Source organism: Prionailurus viverrinus, chromosome B3, assembly GCF_022837055.1.
Source record: "Prionailurus viverrinus isolate Anna chromosome B3, UM_Priviv_1.0, whole genome shotgun sequence".
Classification (NCBI taxonomy): domain Eukaryota; kingdom Metazoa; phylum Chordata; class Mammalia; order Carnivora; family Felidae; genus Prionailurus; species Prionailurus viverrinus.
The window spans coordinates 37036453-37056365 of record NC_062566.1 but is presented as its reverse complement, the minus strand read 5'-3'; the positions used below and the strand labels follow the sequence as shown (position 1 = coordinate 37056365).

Sequence of the window (19913 nt, the reverse complement as noted above, 5' to 3'; positions counted from 1 at the left end):
GTAGGTGTGCCTTGTCCATGCTGTTTTATCTGCAGTGACGCGTCTCCCCCTAACCTAAGTCAGTTTGGAAAAGTACTCGTTCCATGTGAAGCCTCCCTGGAAAAGGTGCATATTCCAGACTGAGCACGATCACCGGCCCTTATTCATAGCTGTGTTATAACACTTATCCACAGATAACACTGTTTTATTTAATATAGTTATTTATTCATTTATTATTATTTTTTAAAATTTACATCCAAGTTAGCATATAGTGCAATAATGATTTCAGGAGTAGAATCCAGTGATACATACAACACCCAGTGGTCATCCCAGCAAGTGTCCTCCTTGATAGCCCTTGCCCATGTAGCCCATCCCCCCATCCCAAACCCCTCCAGCAATCCTCAGTTCTCTGTATTTAAGAGTGTGCAGCTACTTTTGAGGGAGTGCTTTTCCTGTACTCTCACGATGTGCTGCACGCTTCTCCCCTTTCTCTGTCCTCTCTCTGCAAAAACAGCTCCCTACCCTCCACAGCTTCTCTCTCTCTCCCCCACTTCACCTCTCCGCACCATGTACCTGCCAAGTTCTGTGGTTCAGGTTATGCAGATTGTTGTGTTAATCCTCAGATCAATTTCCTAGATGTGCAAAATAATGTGGTGCTGATTAATAGTAGTTATCTCTGAATAGCAGAGGGGGGAGGGGAACGGGGTAGTGCTTGGTGGCTCAGTCGGTTAAACATCTGACTCTTGATACCCGCTCAGGTCTTGATCTCCTGGTTGTGAGTTTAAGCCCCCTGTGGGGCTCCATGCTAGACATGAAGCCTACATAAGAAAAATAACACACACACAGAAACATATACAGATCAAAAGTGTACATCTTGTAACCTATGTAACTCGAACCTACATGAAAACTAAAACATCAGATCCCATGAGCCTCCTACCACGGTCCTGACTTCTAACACCATGGCTTGCCTTGCCTTTTGGTAGTTTATGTAAACAGAACTATACGGTATTTACTCTTGTGTCTGACTTCTTTCTCTTAACATTATCTTTGTGAGATTCATCTATATATATTGCTCATTTATTGCACTCTAGTATTCTACTTTGTGACTGTACTATGATTTATCCATTCTACTGCAGAAATGGTATCTCTAGTTTTTTACTTTTGTGACTAATTATAACGCTTTGAGCATTCTAGAATATATCTCTTTTGAATATATGTGTACATTTCTTTTGGATGTATGCCTAGGAGCGGAATTGCTGATCATGGGGCGTGCATATGTCAGCTGTTCATACCACTCAGCTTTTCAGAGTCGTTGTATTGACTTACATTCCCATTAATTTGTGAGTGGCAGTTCCTCCACCTCCTCACCAATGGTTGGGATGGCACTGTCTTGTTACTGATCCCCCTGGGTATGTGGTGGTATCACATTATGGTCTTAATTAGCATTTCACTAATGATTAATGAGATTAAGCAGATCTTCATATATTTATTGGCCATTTGGATCATTTTTTTTTTTTTGAGTTGTAAGAGTTGTTTATTTTTTAAATTTTTTATATGAAATTTATTCTCAAATTGGTTTCCATACAATACCCAGTGCTCATCCCAACAGGTGCCCTCCTTAATGCCCATCACCCACTTTCCTCTCCCCTCCCACCCCCCATCAACCTTCAGTTTATTCTCAGTATTTAAGAGTGTCTTATGGTTTGCCTCCTTCCCTCTCTGTAACTTTTTTACCCTCCCTTCTCCTCCTCCCTGGTCTTCTGTTGAGTTTCTCAGGATCCAGATATGAGTGAAAACATATGGTATCTGTCTTTCTCTGCCTGACTTACTTCACTTAGCATAACACTCTCCATTTCCATCCATGTTGCTACAAATGGCCAGATTTCAGTCATTCTCATTGCCAAGTAGTGTTCCATTATATATATAAACCACATCTTTTTTTTTTAAATTTTTTTTAAACGTTTATTTGTTTTTTTGAGACAGAGAGAGAGCATGAATGGGGGGAGGGTCAGAGAGAGAGGGAGAGACAGAATCTGAAACGGGCTCCAGGCTCTGAGCTGTCAGCACAGAGCGTGACGTGGGGCTCGAACTCACGGACCTCGAGATCATGACCTGAACCGAAGTCGGTCGCTCAACCGACTGAGCCACCCAGGTGGCCCAAAACCACATCTTCTTTATCCATTCATCAGTTGATGGACATTTAGGCTCTTTCCATAATTTGGCTATTGTTGAAAGTGCTGCTATAAACATTGGGGTATAAGTACCCTTATGTCAGCACTCCTGTATCCCTTGGGTAAATTCCTAGCAGTGCTATTGCTGCATCATAGGGTAGATCTATTTTTAATTTTTGAGGAACCTCCACACTGTTTTCCAGAGGCTGTACCAGTTTGCATTCTCACCAACATTGCAAGAGGGTTCCTGTTTCTCAACATCCTCGCCAGCATCTATAGTCCCCTGATTTGTTCATTTTAGCCACTCTGACTGGCATGAGGTGGTATCTCAGTGTGGTTTTGATTTGTATTTCCCTAATGAGGAGTGACGTTGAGCATCTCTTCATGTGCCTCTTGGCCATCTGGATGTCTTTTTTAGAGAAGTGTCTATTCATGTCTTCTGCCCATTTCTTCACTGGATTATTTGTTTTTGGGGTGTGGAGTTTGGTGAGCTCTTTATAGATTTTGGATACTAGCCCTTTGTCTGATATGTCATTTGCAAATATCTTTCCCCATTCCATCGATTGCCTTTTAGTTTTATTGATTGTTTCCTTTTCAGTGCAGAGCTTTTTATCTTGGTGAGGTCCCAATTCATTTTTTGCTTTTAATTCCCTTGCCTTTGGAGATGTGTCAAGTAAGAAATTGCTGCAGCTGAGGTCAGAAAGGTTTTTTCCTGCTTTCTCCTCTAGGGTTTTGATGGTTTCCTGTCTCACATTCAGGTCCTTCATCTATTTTGAGTTTATTTTTGTGAATGGTGTAAGTTAGTGGTCTGGTTTCATTCTTCCTGCATGTTGCTGTCCAGCTCTCCCAGCACCATTCGTTAAAGAGACTGTCTTTTTTCCACCGGATAATTCTGTTTTTTTTGAGAGCAAGAGAGAGAACAGGCATACACACGTGAGTGGGGGAGGGGGAGAGAGAGAGAGAGCGAGAGAGCGAGAGAGCATGTGAGCAAGGGAGGGGCAGAGAGAGAGAGGGGGAGATAGAAAATCCCAAGCAGGCTCCATGCTGTCAGCGCAGAGCCCAACTCAGGGCTCGATCCCACAAATTGTGAGATTATGACCTGAGCTGAAATCAAGTCAGACTCTCAACTGACTGAGTCACCCAGGCGCCCCTGGATAATTCTTTTGTGAAGTGCCTATTCAAATCTTTTGCCTATAAATCATTTTGATTTTTAGGAGTTCTCTTTATGTTCTCTGACAAAACGTCTTTGTCAGATATACATACTGTAAATAACTTCTCCTGTACCGTGGTTTATCTTTATCTCCTCATACTGTTGTCTTTTTTTATAAGCAAAGTTCCTCATTCTAATGTAGTTTGATCAGTTTTTCTTTATGGTTTGCAGTTTTTGTGTTCTGTTCAATAAATACTAACCTATCTGAATTTCAAGTTTTAAAATTTGTTTATTTTACTCATTTGTGTATTCTAATTTTTTGCAACAATCACAGCTGCTTTTGTAATTGTTTAAAAGAGAAAAAAATTTAAAGAAACTAAAGAGAAATACAAAAGAGCTTAGCACCCTGTAAAATAAATTAAAATTCAGTGGATTTGAGGTAAAGAATTATTCTGAAGAATCCAGAAAATGCTCAATGCCTGTCATACCCACCAATGCCTCTTGAGAAAAGCACTTTTTCTGCATAAGTAGCTCCCTGCAAAATCAGCCCATTTTCCTGGCCAGAGCTGATAGGTGGGGTCATGTACAGGCATGGTGAGGGTAAGGACAGTGAGGAGCCGTGGAGGCACTTCCCCTGAAGCCCCTTATTGGCAAAGGTGTATGGTGGCAAGTTGACCCAATCAGATTCTCTCCTTTGGTACGTGTAAGTGCTGGCTTACGTGGGAACCCATCTCCTTATCTTACCTTGGCCCAGTAAAGGAAGTATCCCTCTTTCTGTCAAAGGCCAGTCCCTCCTCCTGGCCACCAGATCCAGTTCTCGTTTAAGGACTTCGCTCCTCTGATTGTGCCCTTTATCCCATACCACCAGCTTTTCCCTCTTTTCATCAACATAGAGACATATCTTTTTGCTTTTTTTTTTTTTTTTTTTTTTTTTTTTTTTAAGAGAGCATAAGCAGGGGAGTGAGGTGGGGGAGGTGGAGAGAGAGAGAGAGAGAGAGAGAGAATATCTTAGGTAGGCTCCATGCTTAGCTCAGAGCCCAATGCAGGGTTCCATCCCATAACTCTGGAATCATGACCTGACCCGAAATCAAAAGTCGGACGCTCAACCACTGGAGCTACCCAAATGCCCCCATATAGTCATATCTTTAAAAAAAAAAAAAATCTCTCCTCTTGCCTTTCCCCCAACTAGCCTTCACTCCTTTTTTTTTCTCTTCCACATCACAGCCAAATTTCTCAGAGTTATGTCCACTAATTTTGTCTCCACTTCTTCACCTCTCCTGCTTCTAATCCAGTCTGGCTTCTGCTCAACCACCTTCTTTGTTGTTGTTGTTGTTCTTAAATTTTTTTTTTTAACATTTATTTACTTTTGAGAGAGAGAGAGTGAGCACGAGTAGGGGAGGGGCAGAGAGAGGGAGACAGAGGATCTGAAGCAGGCTCTGTGCTGTGAGCACAGAGAATGATGCTGGGCTGGAACTCATCCAGCATCCCAGCTGGAGCCACCCAGGTGCTCCTCAGCCACTCTTCCAAGATTGCACTTGTCAAGGTCAAAACAGACTTTCGTTTCTCCAAATCTGATGGACATTGGTGTTTTGGGGTTTTTTTTTGTTTTGTTTTGTTTTGTTTTTTTCATTTCAGCAGCCTTTAAAAGAGTTCACCCCCTGTGAAACATTTTCCTCTTTTGACTGCTATATCACACTGTCCTGATTTTTCTTTTACCTCACTGTTTACTCTTCTCAGACCCCTTTGCTGACTCTCTCAGTACGAGTCAAGCTCACAGATTGGGGCGCCTGGGTGGCTCAGTCGGTTGAATGTCCGACTTTGGCTCAGGTCATGATCCCGTGCTTCATGGGTTCGAGCCCCGTGTCGGGCTCTGTGCTGATGGCTCAGAGCCTGGAGCCTGCTTCAGATTCTGTGTCTCCCTCTCTGTCTGCCCCTCTCCTGCTTGCACTCTGTCTCTCTGTCTCCCAAAAATAAACAAACATTAAAAAAAATGTAAACAAAAAAAAAAGTCAAGCTAATAGAAAGGTGTTGACACTTTTAATTTGCTCCTATAATACTAAGCAGCACAAACAATCTATAAATGTTCTCAGGGCTTATTCTTCTCCTTTCTCTTCTTTCTACAGTAGCTCCCTGGGTAGAGACATGGCTTTAAATACCATCTATGGGGGTTCCTGGATGGCTCAGTCAGTTGAGTATCTGACTCTTGATTTCAGCTCAGGTTATGATCCCAGGGTCATGGAATTGAGCCCCATATTATGCTCTGCACTGGGTATGGGTCCTGCTTAAGATTCTCTCTCTCTCTCTCTCTCTCTCTCTCTCTCTCTCTCTCACACACACACACACACACACACACACACACACACACACACATTCTCTCTCTCTTTTTGAGAGAACTCTAAAAAATAATAATAAAATAAAAATAAGTTAAAATTTTTTAAATTTTTAAACTTTATGCTTATGGACTGTGCTTTGGTATTCCTCTTTCTAGCCTAGGCCTCTCCTCTGAGCCCCATGCTCATATACCTAATGTTTACCTGACATTCCGTCCTTTGAAATCTCACAGGCATTTCACTCTTAGCGTGTCCTTATTGGACTTGATTCTTACCCATCATTTCGAGCCTGGTCTTCCTCAAGTCTTTGTCATCTCCTTAAATAGCACCATTATTTACCAAGAGCCAGAAACCTGGAAGTCATTTTGGCCTCCCCCTTTCCCTCACATTGCATCCATCAGCAAGTCCTGTCAGTTCATACTGCCCACTCTCTCCATCTCTACTGCCACCACCCTGATTTCATCAGTCAGTGCAGAATCTTCCCAATGAGTCTCCCTGCTTTCACAATTGCCTCCTTTAATCCATTCTCTGCAGTTTTAAACACCTAAGCCAAGTCGTTCAGCCCCTCCATGTAAGCCTGTTCTGTGACCCTCTGTTGCACTGAGGATAAAATTTACACTCCTTACCCATATGCTACGTAGCTGGTCCCTGCCTTCCTCTCTGATGCCTCATCTCTTGTGCTGCCTCTCCATCCCTACACATCATTCATAGCCCTCTCTCAGGTTCTCAGCTGCCCCAAACTCTTCGCTTTACTGTCATTCCCTCCCTCAGTCTACATGAGGCTGGCGCTCTCCTCCCAACTATGTGTCTCACTTTACGTGCCACTTACTCAGGACCTCCCCTGAGCAACCTCAATAGACCACCTTATTCTTACTTATCCTGGCACCATCACAATTAGAATTATTCTGTCTAGCATTCATCACAGTGTGTAATTATTTAATTCATTTATTTGTTCTTTCATTACTTGTCTCTCTTCCTAGCATATAAGCTCCAGTAGGTAGATACTTTGGTCTTCACTGTTGTGTAACAGAGTACCTCTTGGCTTTTCATCATTGTTTTTTAAATAAACTTTTGGAAGGCTCAGCAATTATGCAGCTGAAAAAGAAATGCTGTGCCCTCTTGTTCCCTTAAATACTAAAGGTTCATACTAAAGTAACTTGGACGTGTCCTACTTTCTTGCAAATATTAAGAGCCAGCTAACACAGAAATTATTATAAACTGGGCCCAGATTATATAACATGTATCTTCTCTTGGGTATTCCATTAGATGCTGACTTCTAATTACCCTCTAGGTTTGGCATTTGAATATTGCAAAGCGCACACCTATGGGTTAGCGTCTGTTGACTAGGTTAGTTCTGTTCGTCTTTGTGGAACTCCGCAATACATGACATAACATCATATGTCTGTTGAAACACACCCCAGCTGTTGAAAGTATCCTAGATTTTCCTTTATCTTTGGTTACTCTACATGTTTAATCAGCTTGCTGTTATTACCCAAACTGCTTTATTTTCCTTTTGCAGACCTTCATAAGTCCTCATTATGGAATAAATTTGGTGTCAACATATATAATTGTGGTACTCATGGGCATTTGGGCATTCTTTGTTGCTGGCGGCAGCTGCCGAAGCCTGAAACTGTGCCTCCTCTGCCAAGACAAGGACTTCCTCCTTTTCAATCAGCGTTCCAGATAACCTCTGACAACCAGCACCTGCCAAACAGTAAGCTGCATCTTTAGAGGAAGCACAACTGTGCCTTTTTCTAAAAATTCCTTTTCCTGGTGGGATTTAGAAAAAACAAAACCCTCTAGATAAATAAAATATGACTTCATGCAACAGCTCTCTGGAAGGATACAGCAGTGGATGTACACATCCTGGCTGCACGTTAGAATCGAATCCCTTGGGGAAGCGTAAAGACTATTGATATCTGGGCTTCACCCTCCACATATAATTGGTCTGGGCATTTGGTCATTTTTAAAAGCTTTTCCCAGGTGACTCTGATGTGCAGCCAGGTTGATAATCATCAGTGTCCAGATAGGAACTTTCTGAGAACACCATAAATGAATAAAAGTCCGATGTTTAGCCGTCTCTCAACTCAGCTTGTGCTGAGCAGGTAAATCTCTGACTGTCAGATCCTGCTTAGCCTTTGTCTTTTTAAGTTATGAAGTCACAAAACGCTAAAGGGCTCTCACCCCTCTGAACTTTTCCTGTTCTTTATTATACCCTAAATTTATGAGAACATGGTAGGTTGTGCTTCTAAATGCAATAGTAAATTGCACTGACTTACTATGATAATTTAGCCAAAGTAAGCTAGTGATTAACAAGCTGCATTTTTCCTGTAGTTTTATATTCTGGATTCTGCTTTTTGAGGCATTACTTTGTTCGTGAGTGTAGATTCAGTTTCTTTACCTAAAAATCAATTATTTTCTGATTTCTGGGAAGGTATTATAAACCAAGAATTTTTGTGCAACTTCCGTAAATCTTTCCTGGGTTTAAGGCTTTTCGTGAGCTGTGCCCCGAGGCAGTGGTTACCAGCTGAGTGCTAGCAACCAGCTGGGCTAGTTGGGGTGAAGTCCATTGTTCTATCTCTGAGCAGTTCTGCAGGTTGCTGAGTGATGTGCCCTGGGACACGCTTCACTAGAGCTGGTGAAAGTTCAAAAGCATGAAGAAAACAAGCCAGTAGAATGATGTTGACACTTTAAATTTGCTCCTGTGATACTAACCAGTACTTCCTCCTCCTCACCAAGTGATGTAGTGCAGAATTAGAAATATGTCTTAAACTGCCAAATCGATGCTTTTACAGAATCTGTATAATCTTTAGAGCTGGCAAATATCTCTGGGTTTTAGTAGCAGATACAACACTCCCTTTATAGGAATACCCAAGGTGTTCAGCTTCTGAGCAGCCCTTTTGATTTCCTTTATAAAGAGGAAATGCCAGTGAATTGTGCCTTTACTAACTAGAAATTGCTCCCAGTTAATGGCTTTTAGAGAGTGGATGGTGTGAAATGAAAATTCCCTACACATTAAAGTGATAAGCTCAGTGGATCCCATATGTGCAGTAGAACACCCAAAAGAAATGGGAGCAGCAGTGAGAGAGAGCTCACCAGTCAGTGCCATGACAGATGGAAGAATTGAACAGTACTGTGATGGGAAAGAATAACGAACATGTCTAAAGTGGAAATGTGGCCAGTGTTTTGGGCTAGCCACACATCATTCCAGGGGCCAGACCTTTCACATGAACTAGATCTTTATCGGTGAAATCTCCGCCCATGTTTAAATTACGAGAATGTCTCAATCTGGGGATTCAAGAGAAATAGGATTTCTAGCAAGGCTGTAAACAGTCCCATAGCAATTACAGTTATTACCCTAAAGTTCACTTCACGACACTAATTCCGACGCTTCCACTGGAGTTTGCAGTTTTCCCCCTTTATACAAAGTTTTCCTTAGATGAAAAGAGCCACAGGAAGAGTCAAAGGCATAGAGACTGAGCAGTGAAATTTACTGTGCAGAGTTATGGGAAACAGGATACCCACTGAACTGCCCTTTATTCCTATAGGAATGTGGTGTTCTTTGATGAACAGAATAAGAAAAATACATAGTTGGTTATTAGTATTGACTTACACATCTCTTAAATGGATAGTCTGATAAAACATTTGATCTGTAAAGTATTGAAAAATCCGAGAATATTAGTCGTACACATTCCTGCCCTCTGAGGATATCCTCTGTGCTTTAATAGTTTAATATTAAGTAAAGAAGCTGGGATATGGTACAATCTTATTTATAAAAATTTCTCAGGCCAGAGTAAAATTTTCTTTGATGCTAAGACTCTTGTCTGAGGAAATTATTTTTGACTCCCTATGAATAAAAGAACTTTGTAATCCTGATTTCTCTTAAAATGTGAGCATTGCCATAGTCAGCTTAGGCACTGTTGTCATAAATAGCCCTGATTTGCCTGATGCCAAGGACACCCAGAAGGAGAGGAGAGGATAGTATTCTTCTGTTGCTGTGTATATATCGAGGTGCCTTTTTTTTTTTTTTTAACATTTGTTATCTATGGTGAGCCTTCTGAGCCCTGATAGTATTTGTAGAGGAGGTGGTATTGATATTTTATGTTTTCCTCTGCACAAAGCTTTCTCAGTTTGGAAGGAAATGTGGGTTATAGAGTTAAAGTTGACCTTGGAATATGAATATTGTTGCAGTGCTTGAATATTTTGCCATGTGATTAATAGAGATTGGTTTTGTTGCTCTCTAATAAATTTGTATTTATTTTGTATTCATTTAAGTCAGTAGTTGTAACTGCAGAAGTTTTGTTACTTCAATCCTGGCCAACCTGGCTGGTCATATAGTAAGTAGCAGTTTCTTTTAGAGCATCTAATGAAAACATGGCTGAAAGGAAGAAATGATGATAATGGCAGATTGTCTAGAAAATGGTTTTTGTTCTCAATGTTAATTTTTTATTTTAAATCACACTTCGGTGTTTGCTGAGAGTGGTAGATTCACATCAAAAATATTAGGTGTTCTTATCCATAGAGTTGGTGCAGTATAAGCAGCTGTTGACAGAAGCTTCCTCTTACCTGCTACTCCTCCCACTTCCCAGTCACCTCATACTAGCGCCAAGACAGGGATTAGCTGTCATTATGGGCCTGAGGGCTCCAGGGAGGCCAGGGTGGCGGCCTGTCTTGGGCAGCGGCAGCCTGATCCCCAGGAAGAGCTCCTTGAAGGTGCTAGCTTTCGTTAGCTAACTGTTTCTTAGGCCCTGCTATTCCTAACTCTGGGTGGACCAAGTAGGTATCACAACAAACCAATTTTAAAGTGCTTTGCTTAGAGCATTTTGTTTATGATTGCAGTGTTTACAGTTCTCATTTAATACAAGGCTTTACTTCTATTAAATTCTAGTGTTTAGAGAGGTGGGGTACTGTATGTATCATTTTATGTTAAGTATGCAATATGTATCATTTTATATAAGTTACGCCGTTATGTCATGTATCCTTGTAATGTCAGGCCTTGCGTTCAGTACACAATGGAATAGACTCTTTGCAGACCTGTATTTTTCAGTGAACAATAAAAATATTGTTTGGCACTATTCATTTCCCATGTTTCCTCTTTTTGGGGTAGTGTATCCTTCAGTATGTGTTGTTACAGTTTTTGTCTCTTATAAAACTTGGCTGTATTTTCTGTTGTTTATGACTGGTCAGCTCTGAGACTTTTTAAAGAGAAATCTTTGTTACCTTAAAATTCCTAAGGCCTATTTCATTTCTGTGTGTTCAGAAACAGTTTGGTGCAGAGAAGTTCTTTGAGGTGTTCTAAACCAAGTGGAAGATTATTCTTGAAGATCCTAGAATCACCTTGAAAAATCTCCTCTAAGTAATTTTTTTTAAAAAGTTTATTTTGAGAGAGAGAGAGGGAGAGCATGAGCAGGGGAGGGACAGAGAGAGAAGGAGAGAGAGAGAATCCCAAGTAGGCTCTGCACTGTCAGCATGGAACCCGATGTGGGGCTTGAACTCACCAAACTGTGAGATCATGACCTGAGCCTAAGTTGGACACTCAACTGACTAAGCCACCCAGGCATCCATCTTTCTAAGTAATTGTAAAACAATGAATTTATAAAATAGCATGTAATAGTGGCTAAAGATGGGAATTGGTTGCCAAGAGAGTATAGTTTACTTTCTGCCCAGTGACCCTGAGCAGCCTATAGAGTCCTTATGTTTTTTTCTCTCCTTGATGTGGAGGCAGGGCAGCTGAGGGGTTGAGCTTGGCTTTCACCATCAGACAGGCTGTGAAGAGAATTGTTATGGCCTGAAACGCAAACCATGTGATACCTGTTCACTCTGGTTTGAAATGAGACTGCTCAGGTTTATGTTGACTGTGTTATTCTGTGAAATAACCTCAGAGACCAAGAGCCTTTTGGTTGTAACTTGTAAGCCAGTGGAAGAGATGTACATTCTGTAGGTAACAGCCCAGATTTGTGTACAATTTTTTGGCCCCTTCCCACTGAAACTGTGGCTCTAGTTTAATTGTTTGATATTTAGTTGGAACAAGGATTTCTCTGTGACCATCCTCAACACATGAGAAACCTCCAATGGAAAGAAGTACATATTTTATCTTCATCTCATTGAAAATGTTGAATAGAAGGAGCTACTTAACTGGCTTTTGGATTTAGTCTTAGTAAAAGAATTGGGGACTTGACACATTCTAAGGCGACTGTAATTATGAGCCCTGAGCAGGTCCTGGCTTTAAGACTCAATAATACAAGGTACATGTTGCATGAGTGTGGGTCACTATAAATCTTTCTTTGATTTTGTAGTAAACCATTCTTTTTCAGTGCTTGAGCAAAATCAGAGATGGAGTTTGTAGTGTTTAATCAGGGCCTAGCATGCACAGAACACTGTATTAGATACTTTAAAAAGATGGAAAAGAACAAGATGGTGGAGATCTTTGTTCTCTGGGAACATATAATCTCACCGCACAGATTAAAACACATAAGTATTACTTTAAGGCAACTAAAAATGTACTACCAATTATGAAATAATAACAGAATAGCTTGAGTGCATGATACTTGCAATTTTAGTGGTAGATGAAAGGCACCTAGGTAATGGATGTAGATCCAGAGGAGAAGGTGTGACTGAGGACTGAACCCTGGGAAACTCCCAGCTGAGAGGTTGGAAAGGGGAAGTGGAATTGTGCCCTGAAGGAGGGAGGAAAACCGGGAGGTGGCCTGAGAGGGGAAAGTATGTCACATACTGTTGCATAATGAGTAAGATGAGAAGTGAGAATTGATCATTGCATATGAAGAGATGGAATTTCATTGTATGGATGAACACCTAAATGGAGTGGTTTTAAATATTGGGGGATAAGGACGTAGACACAGCATATTGGGTACAGACAACCATTATAATTGTAGTAGGGGGATGGGATGATAGCCTGAGGAGTATGAGGGGGCAACAGAGGGTGTCTTTCTTCCCCCCCCGACCCCCATAATTTATCATTATAACAACATGTTTGTATGAAGATGGGAATTATTTAGTGGAAAGGGAAAATTGATTGATGCAGGAGATGGGGAGGATAGTTGCCAAAGCAAAGTACCTGAGGAAAGAGTAGAGTGAAATTTTTAGTATTAAATGCTTATATTGGGTAAGTCAGAATGCTTAAAATAGATGACTTCAAGCTTTTTCTTAAGAAACTAGAAAAAGAGCAAACTGAAGTTTACAAAATAAGCAGAAGAAAGGAAATAATGAAAAGAATAGCAAAAATCACATACAAAGCAGAAAAACAATGGAGAATTTAAAAAAAAATTTTTTTTAACGTTTATTTATTTTTGAGACAGCGAGAGACAAAGCATGAACGGGGGAGGGTCAGGGAGAGGGAGACACAGAATCGGAAGCAGGCTCCAGGCTCTGAGCTGTCAGCACAGAGCCCGACGTGGGGCTCGAACTCACGGACCGCGAGATCGTGACCTGGCTGAAGTCGGACGCTTAACCGACTGAGCCACCCAGGTGCCCCTGGAGAATTTCAACAAAACAAAAATCTAGCTCTTTGAGAAAATAACTACAATTGATAAAGCCCTGGCCAGATTGGTAAGGGAAAAAAAGAGGGTACAAATTATGACTATCACTACAGATCCTACGTTTATTAAATAAAAATAGAATATTATAAACAACTTAATGCCAATAAATTAAAAACTTAGATTAAATGGACAAATAGCTTTAACAACTCACCGAAGAAGAAATTGAAAATCTGAATAATTCTTCAGACTATGATAATTATTTATTAAACCTGCACACCATATATTGAGTAACAGGAACTGAAATAGGCTTTTAGTGTAAATTTTAATCTGAGCAGAAGTTGGATTGTATTAAATGTTTGTTGCAGCTCTAAGTACCAGAGGCTTCAGATTCCTCTAGTGTCCTGTTTTGGTCTCCCCTCTTGACTTTGGGCTTCTCTATATGCTCCTTGTCAAAGAAAGTCTAAGTCTTACAGCTCTTTCAGCTATAATCCACTGTTATTATGTTGGAAACCTATTGATGTGACAGTAAAACACTTAAGAGAAAGAAGGTGTCCTATAATCTTAAGATTAAATTTCAATTTTGTAGTGGGCCTGCATCCTTAAACTAAGCATCTTTTAACTTTTTACCCCCCTGGTTAAGACAGGAAAGCCAAAGAGGGCTAGAGTGGGAGGAATGCCTTCCCCCAGGTAGGATAAGGCTCTTATAAGGTCTTTTTCTGTGGAGAGTAAGTCTTTGTTATGGATAACACTGGGCATAATTTACAATATTTGCTCTTACCCTTTCCCTGCCTGAGCCATAGGGGATGGACCATGAGATTGTGGTCATGTTCCTAGAGGTAAAACCTAGAAAAATGTGAGCCTCTTAAGACTGTGTGCTAGTCTTAGGGATTTCTCACTGTTAGGCTACTACACACTCAGACTGCAGCAGTTTGTTAAAATTAGCCTGTAAGTGTCCCTATCTGTTTATGACTCTGGTGGCTTCTGCCCTAGGTAAGCAAATCTCAGTTGTGACTCTGCAGATTCCCCTGTCTTTCAAGATTTCAGGGTGGTGGCGTGTCCTGAGACTCAGTTCTCTCAGAAGTGCAAAGCATTATTGATTGTTAATTGGTTTAGTGTTTTCTTGTTGTAAGGATGGGAGCGACAACTTCCAAACTTTTTACTTATTGGAGCTAACCAGAATTCCCCTGTCTCTATTAAAGAAATTGAATTTGTAGGGTGCCTGGGTGGCGCAGTCAGTTAAGCGTCCGACTTCAGCCAGGTCACCATCTCGCGGTCCGTGAGTTCGAGCCCCGCGTCAGGCTCTGGGCTGATGGCTCGGAGCCTGGAGCCTATTTCCGATTCTGTGTCTCCCTCTCTCTGCCCCTCCCCCGTTCATGCTCTGTCTCTCTCTGTCCCAAAAAAAAAAAAAAAAAAAAAAACGTTGAAAGAAATTGAATTTGTAGTTTTCATGAGGGCAATTCCTAGAAGGCTTCATTGGAGAATTCTACCACACAGAAAGAAAAAAGGAGAAGGAAACAATACTGATTCTATACAAACTGTTCTACAAAATAGAAGGATGGCACACTGTCCAGTTCATTCTATGAGCATTACCAATGATAACAAGACCAGACAAAGATATTATAAAGGAAAACAAAAATAAAAGCTACAGATCAGTATCATGTATAAACATGTAAAAATCTTCAACAGTCTTTTGGCAAATTGAATCCAGTAATATATAAAAGATAAAATGCATGTGACCAAATGGAGTTTATCCCAATAATAAAAAATTAGTTTAACATATAAATACCATTCAGTTCACCATGTTAACAGACTAAAACAAACAAACATGATCATATCAACAGATCCAAAAAAGCTTTTGACAAAATCTAAATTCCATTTTTTTAAATTAAACAACTCTCAGCAAACTAGGAATAGAAAGGGATTTCTCTGACCTGAAAAGAAGACATCTATGTAAAACCTGTGTCTAAGGCCATGCCTAATGGTAAAGTACTGAATGCTGTCTCCACTAAGATTGAAAACAAGGCAAGAATGTCCACATTCACCACTTTGATTCAACATTGTACTGGAGGTACAAAAAGACAAAAGGAAATAAGTCATCGATCAAACAGGAAGAAATGAAATTTTCTTTTTTCAGATAATATGAATTACTAGTGTAGAAAATCCTAAGGAAGCTACAGAAAGGTGATTACAACTAATTAGTGAACTTAGTAGGGTCATAGGATATAAGACCAACATAGAAAAATCAATCATGTTTCTCTATACAAGCAGCAAACAGTTGGAAATTGAAATTGGTTGGCTCTCTGGAACTAGTTTGCTTCTCAAACTGTAGTGAAGGGCCATTTAAAAAAAACCTTCTAATTCATTGCAGATCAATACTTTTGTAAAATACAACAAAAATGAATTATTATAAAAATGTAATAAAACATTCAAATTACAAACCCAAAATTGTTGTTGTTAGAGTCAACACATACAAAATTACATTCAGTAAATAAACCAAAGCAAACATAGAGGAAAAAAAGAAGTACAAAAATGTATACGTTTTATTGACCATGTGCTTATAGGCAGTTAATATGGAACCAATATTATACTCAAAACTTTCTGTTCTATAATAACTGAACAAAATGTCATAATGAAAAGGATATTCTCCATGTTGAATGCCTATTTAACACACCATGAAGCTTTTTTTTTTTTAATTTTTTTTTTTTTTTTTTTTTTTTTAACATTTATTTATTTTTGAGACAGAGAGAGACAGAGAATGAACAGGCGAGGGGCAGAGAGAGAGGGAGACACAGAATCTGAAACAGGCTCCAGGCTCTGAGCTGTCAGCACAGAGCCCGACGCGGGGCTCGAACTCACGGACCGTGAGATCATGACCTGAGCTGAAGTCGGACGCTTAACCAACCAAGCCACCCAGGTGCCCCACCATGAAGCTTTTTTATGTGATAAATAATCTTGTATCCTGTTTCTTAATTTACCTAGTCTATTCAAAGAATAAAGCATATTTATAGTATTTCTGTGTTTATCATACTAGTTACCAAAATATACCACAAATCTACAGTAGAAGATTCAGGAGCAGGCCAATGTGTATATGAAAATCTAGTATATAATAAAATCAGCATTTTAAATTAACAGGGGAAGAATCGGCTATTCAATAATTGGGCTATTTAATAATTTGATTATATTCGGGGGGGAAAATGTACAGCCAGGTCTTTCACTTTTACTGTAAAACAAAATCTAAACATTAAAAATTCAAATGCAAGAAGTAAAACTATAGAAGAACTAGAAAAAAATTAGACTACAGTTGATCCTTGAAAAATGTGGGGGGGTAGTGGTGTTGACTCCCCTGCCCCCTGCATGCAGTTGAAAAATCTGTGCATGACTTTTGACTCCCTAAAAACTCAACTACCACTAGCCTTACTGTTGACTGGAAGCCTTACTGATGACATAAATAGCCAATTATCACATTGTGTGTGTTATATGTATTACATACTGTTTTCTTAAAGTAAGCTACAGAAAAGAAAATGTTATTCAAAAATTATAAGAGAATGGGAATGCAAGCTGGTGCAGCCACTCTGGAAAACTGTATGGAGGTTCCTCAAAAAACTAAAAACAGAACTACCCTACAACCCAGCAATTGCACTACCAGGCATTTATCCACAGGTTACAGGTGTGCTGTTTTGAAGGGACACATGCACCCCCATGTTTATAGCAATACTATAGACAATAGCCAAAGTATGGAAAGAGCCCAAATGTCCATCGATGGATGAATGGATAAAGAAGATGTGGTATATATATATACAAGGGAGTATTACTCGACAATCAGAACGAATGAAATCTTGCCATTTGCAACTGCATGGATGGAACTGGAGGGTATTAGGCTAAGTGAAATTAGAGAAAGGCAAAAATCATATGCCTTCACTCATATGAGGACTTTAAGAGACAAAATAGATGAACATAAGGAAAGGGAAACAAAAATAATATAAAAACAGGGAGGGGGACAAAACAGAAGAGACTCATAAATATGGAGAACAAACTGAGGGTTACTGGAAGGGTGTGGGAGGGAGGATGGGCTAAATGGGTAAGGGGAATTAAGGAATCTATTTCTGAAATCATTGTTGCACTATATGCTAACTAATTTGGATGTAAATTTTAAAAAATAAAAAAATAAAATTGAAAAAAATTATAAGAGAAAATACATTTATAGTACTGTACCGTATTAACATTGTAAGTTTACGTCATCTGTTTACAAGATGAATTGTCAGTACCTACATCAATATTGCCTTAAATGATACAAAACACTGTAAATGTTATATGTATTACTAACACTAGACATCAAAAATGAAAAGATAATGTGAAAAAGAAATTCATATTTATTTACAGGTATAAGAACTCATGCATTGAGAAGCAGCAATATGATTGCTTTATGGTAACCATATTTTTATGTAATCAATAAGATTGCTTCATGGTAGCCTAGCCTACACTCTGATGAATTAATTGTTATAAGATTATTATGGCTTACAGTATTACAGTCATTCATAATACAGTATTGGAAATATTGTTGCTAAAAAAAAAACGCTTGTGATGATAGGCTGATATGCAGTTTCTCTAATTATAAGAAGCATACTGTAATTCCTGAAAGCAAAATTATAAAACAGAAAACTAACACATTATTAACTTTATGTTAAATATCACTCACCTTATGCCTATGTGAGGATAGGCTCTCCACTCCCATACAGGTTACACATGCAGTGTTCTATATGATGAACACTTAGGTGATGATGGTAATGGTGACACAAAATGTCTCACACAATTATTGTACAGTTGTTAGATTTTCATATGAAGACACTCACATATATACATAACACGTAAGTTTGTTGGCTGTACAGCATGATTGATTATTAAGTGGAAGTGAATCACCGTAAAGGTCTTCATCCTCGTCATCTTCACAGGATCGGTCTTGCTATCTCAGGGCTGGCAGAAGTGGAAGAGGTCAAAGGGGAGGCAGGAGAGGCAGGCACACTCAGTGTAACTTTATGGAAATACATCGCAATTTCTGACTTTTTGTATTTTCATTTCTCTAAAAATGTTTCTATCCAGTATCAATTGTTTTTCCACCGTTTGTTTCAGTGCCTGTATCGTGGAAGGGTCCATGTTGTAGAAGTCACAAGCAGTCTTGAATAATCAGAACCCTTCTGCTAGATTGTCTAACATCCACTTGTTCTCTGGCTTCTGTGACTCCTTCTTTGTCTCCTTCCTCATCATCTGGCACTATTTCCAAAGCATTCATTTCCATCAAGTTGTCTTCTGTTCATTTTTCTGGTGTGGTGTCTATTAGCTCTTGAATTTCTCTAAGATCCTTGAAACTCTCACCCTCCACCTTTTTTTTGCTATATATAATCTCTAGGACTGGCCCTGTTGTAAATCCTTTGAAGTCATGTTTAACATCTGAGCACAGCTTTCTCCAGCAGGAATTTATTGTTCCTGGCTTGATGCTTTCATGGCTTTTTCTATAACAATGATTGAATCTTCGATGATGTGATCCTTCCAGACTTTCATAATGTTTTCCCTTTCAGGGTTCTTTTCCATAGTGTTGACAATCCTTTCCATAGAGTATTATGTATAATGAACCCTAAAGGTCTTAATGACCCCCTGATCTAGAGACTGAATTAGAGATAATTGTGTTTGTGGGTAAGTAAACCACTTTGATGCCTTCTGTGTTGAGCTCATGGAGTTCTGGGTGAGTAGGGACATTGTCCAGTATCATAAGAACTTTAAAAGGCAGTCACTAAAAAAAAAAAAAAAAAAAAAAAAAAAAAAGGCAGTCACTTACTAGAGATCCTGTCTGGCTCAGTAGGAACAGCATGCAGTTCTTGATCTTGGGGTGGTGAGTTCAAGCCCCACATTGGGTGTAGAGATTACAAAAAAAAATAAACATTAAAAAAAAAAAAAAGCCTGGCTGTCACTTACTGGCAAGGTACTCCCTAACTTCAGGAACATTGATGGAACCAATCCAGAAAAAGAGTTCTGTTGTCCTCTTGTCGTATAACCAAAAGATTGGCACCTGGTCTTTTTTTCCCTTCAAGGCTCTGAGCTGAGTAGCATTACAGATAAGGACAACCCTGACTGCATCTGCACAGAACAGTAGAGGTAGCCTATTCCTTCCTGCCTTAAATCCTGTTGCTTAATTCTTTATTAAGAAATGTCCTTTGTGGCTTTTTCTTCCCCCCTAGAATAGGGCACTTTTGTCTGTATTAAAAACCTGTTCAGGCAGATAATTCTTTTTTCAACAGTGATTTTCTTTTTTTTTTTTTTTTTTTTTTTAAATTTTTTTTTTTTTCAACGTTTATTTATTTTTGGGACAGAGAGAGACAGAGCATGAACGGGGGATGGGCAGAGAGAGAGGGAGACACAGAATCAGAAACAGGCTCCAGGCTCTGAGCCATCAGCCCAGAGCCCGACGCGGGGCTCGAACTCACGGACCGCAAGATCGTGACCTGGCTGAAGTCGGACGCTTAACCGACTGCGCCACCCAGGCGCCCCAACAGTGATTTTCTTAACGGTGACTAGGAGCTCATCTGTTGCCTCTTGGTTGGCAGAAGCTGTTTCTCTTGTTATCTTGACACTTTTTAAGCCAAACCTCTTTCTAAAAGTATCAAACCACTCTGCTGGCATTAAATTTTCCAGCTTTCGATCCTTCACCTTCCTTTTGCTCTGAGTTGTCACATAATCACTTTTCTTTTTCTCAAATCATGATTAGAGGATATAGGAATGCCTTTCTTATAGCAAG

General features: G+C 39.7%; 1 protein-coding gene across 7 annotated transcripts in view; it reads left to right on the top strand.

Moving 5' to 3' along the window:
- APH1B (aph-1 homolog B, gamma-secretase subunit) overlaps positions 1 to 19913 on the top strand; it is an 84843-nt gene that overhangs the window by 31534 nt on the left and 33396 nt on the right. For 5 of the 7 annotated variants that reach the window (XR_007153413.1, XR_007153411.1, XR_007153412.1 and 2 more), the window contains exon 6: positions 7150 to 7344. Coding sequence is in view for 4 of the 7 variants with exons in the window: in XM_047864630.1 (XP_047720586.1) it covers positions 7150 to 7317 (168 nt within the window). In the remaining 3 variants the exon portion in view is untranslated. Of the gene's footprint in view, positions 1 to 7149; positions 10706 to 19913 lie in introns of those variants that run through there. The other 2 variants (XM_047864631.1, XM_047864628.1) reach the window with 1 other exon arrangement.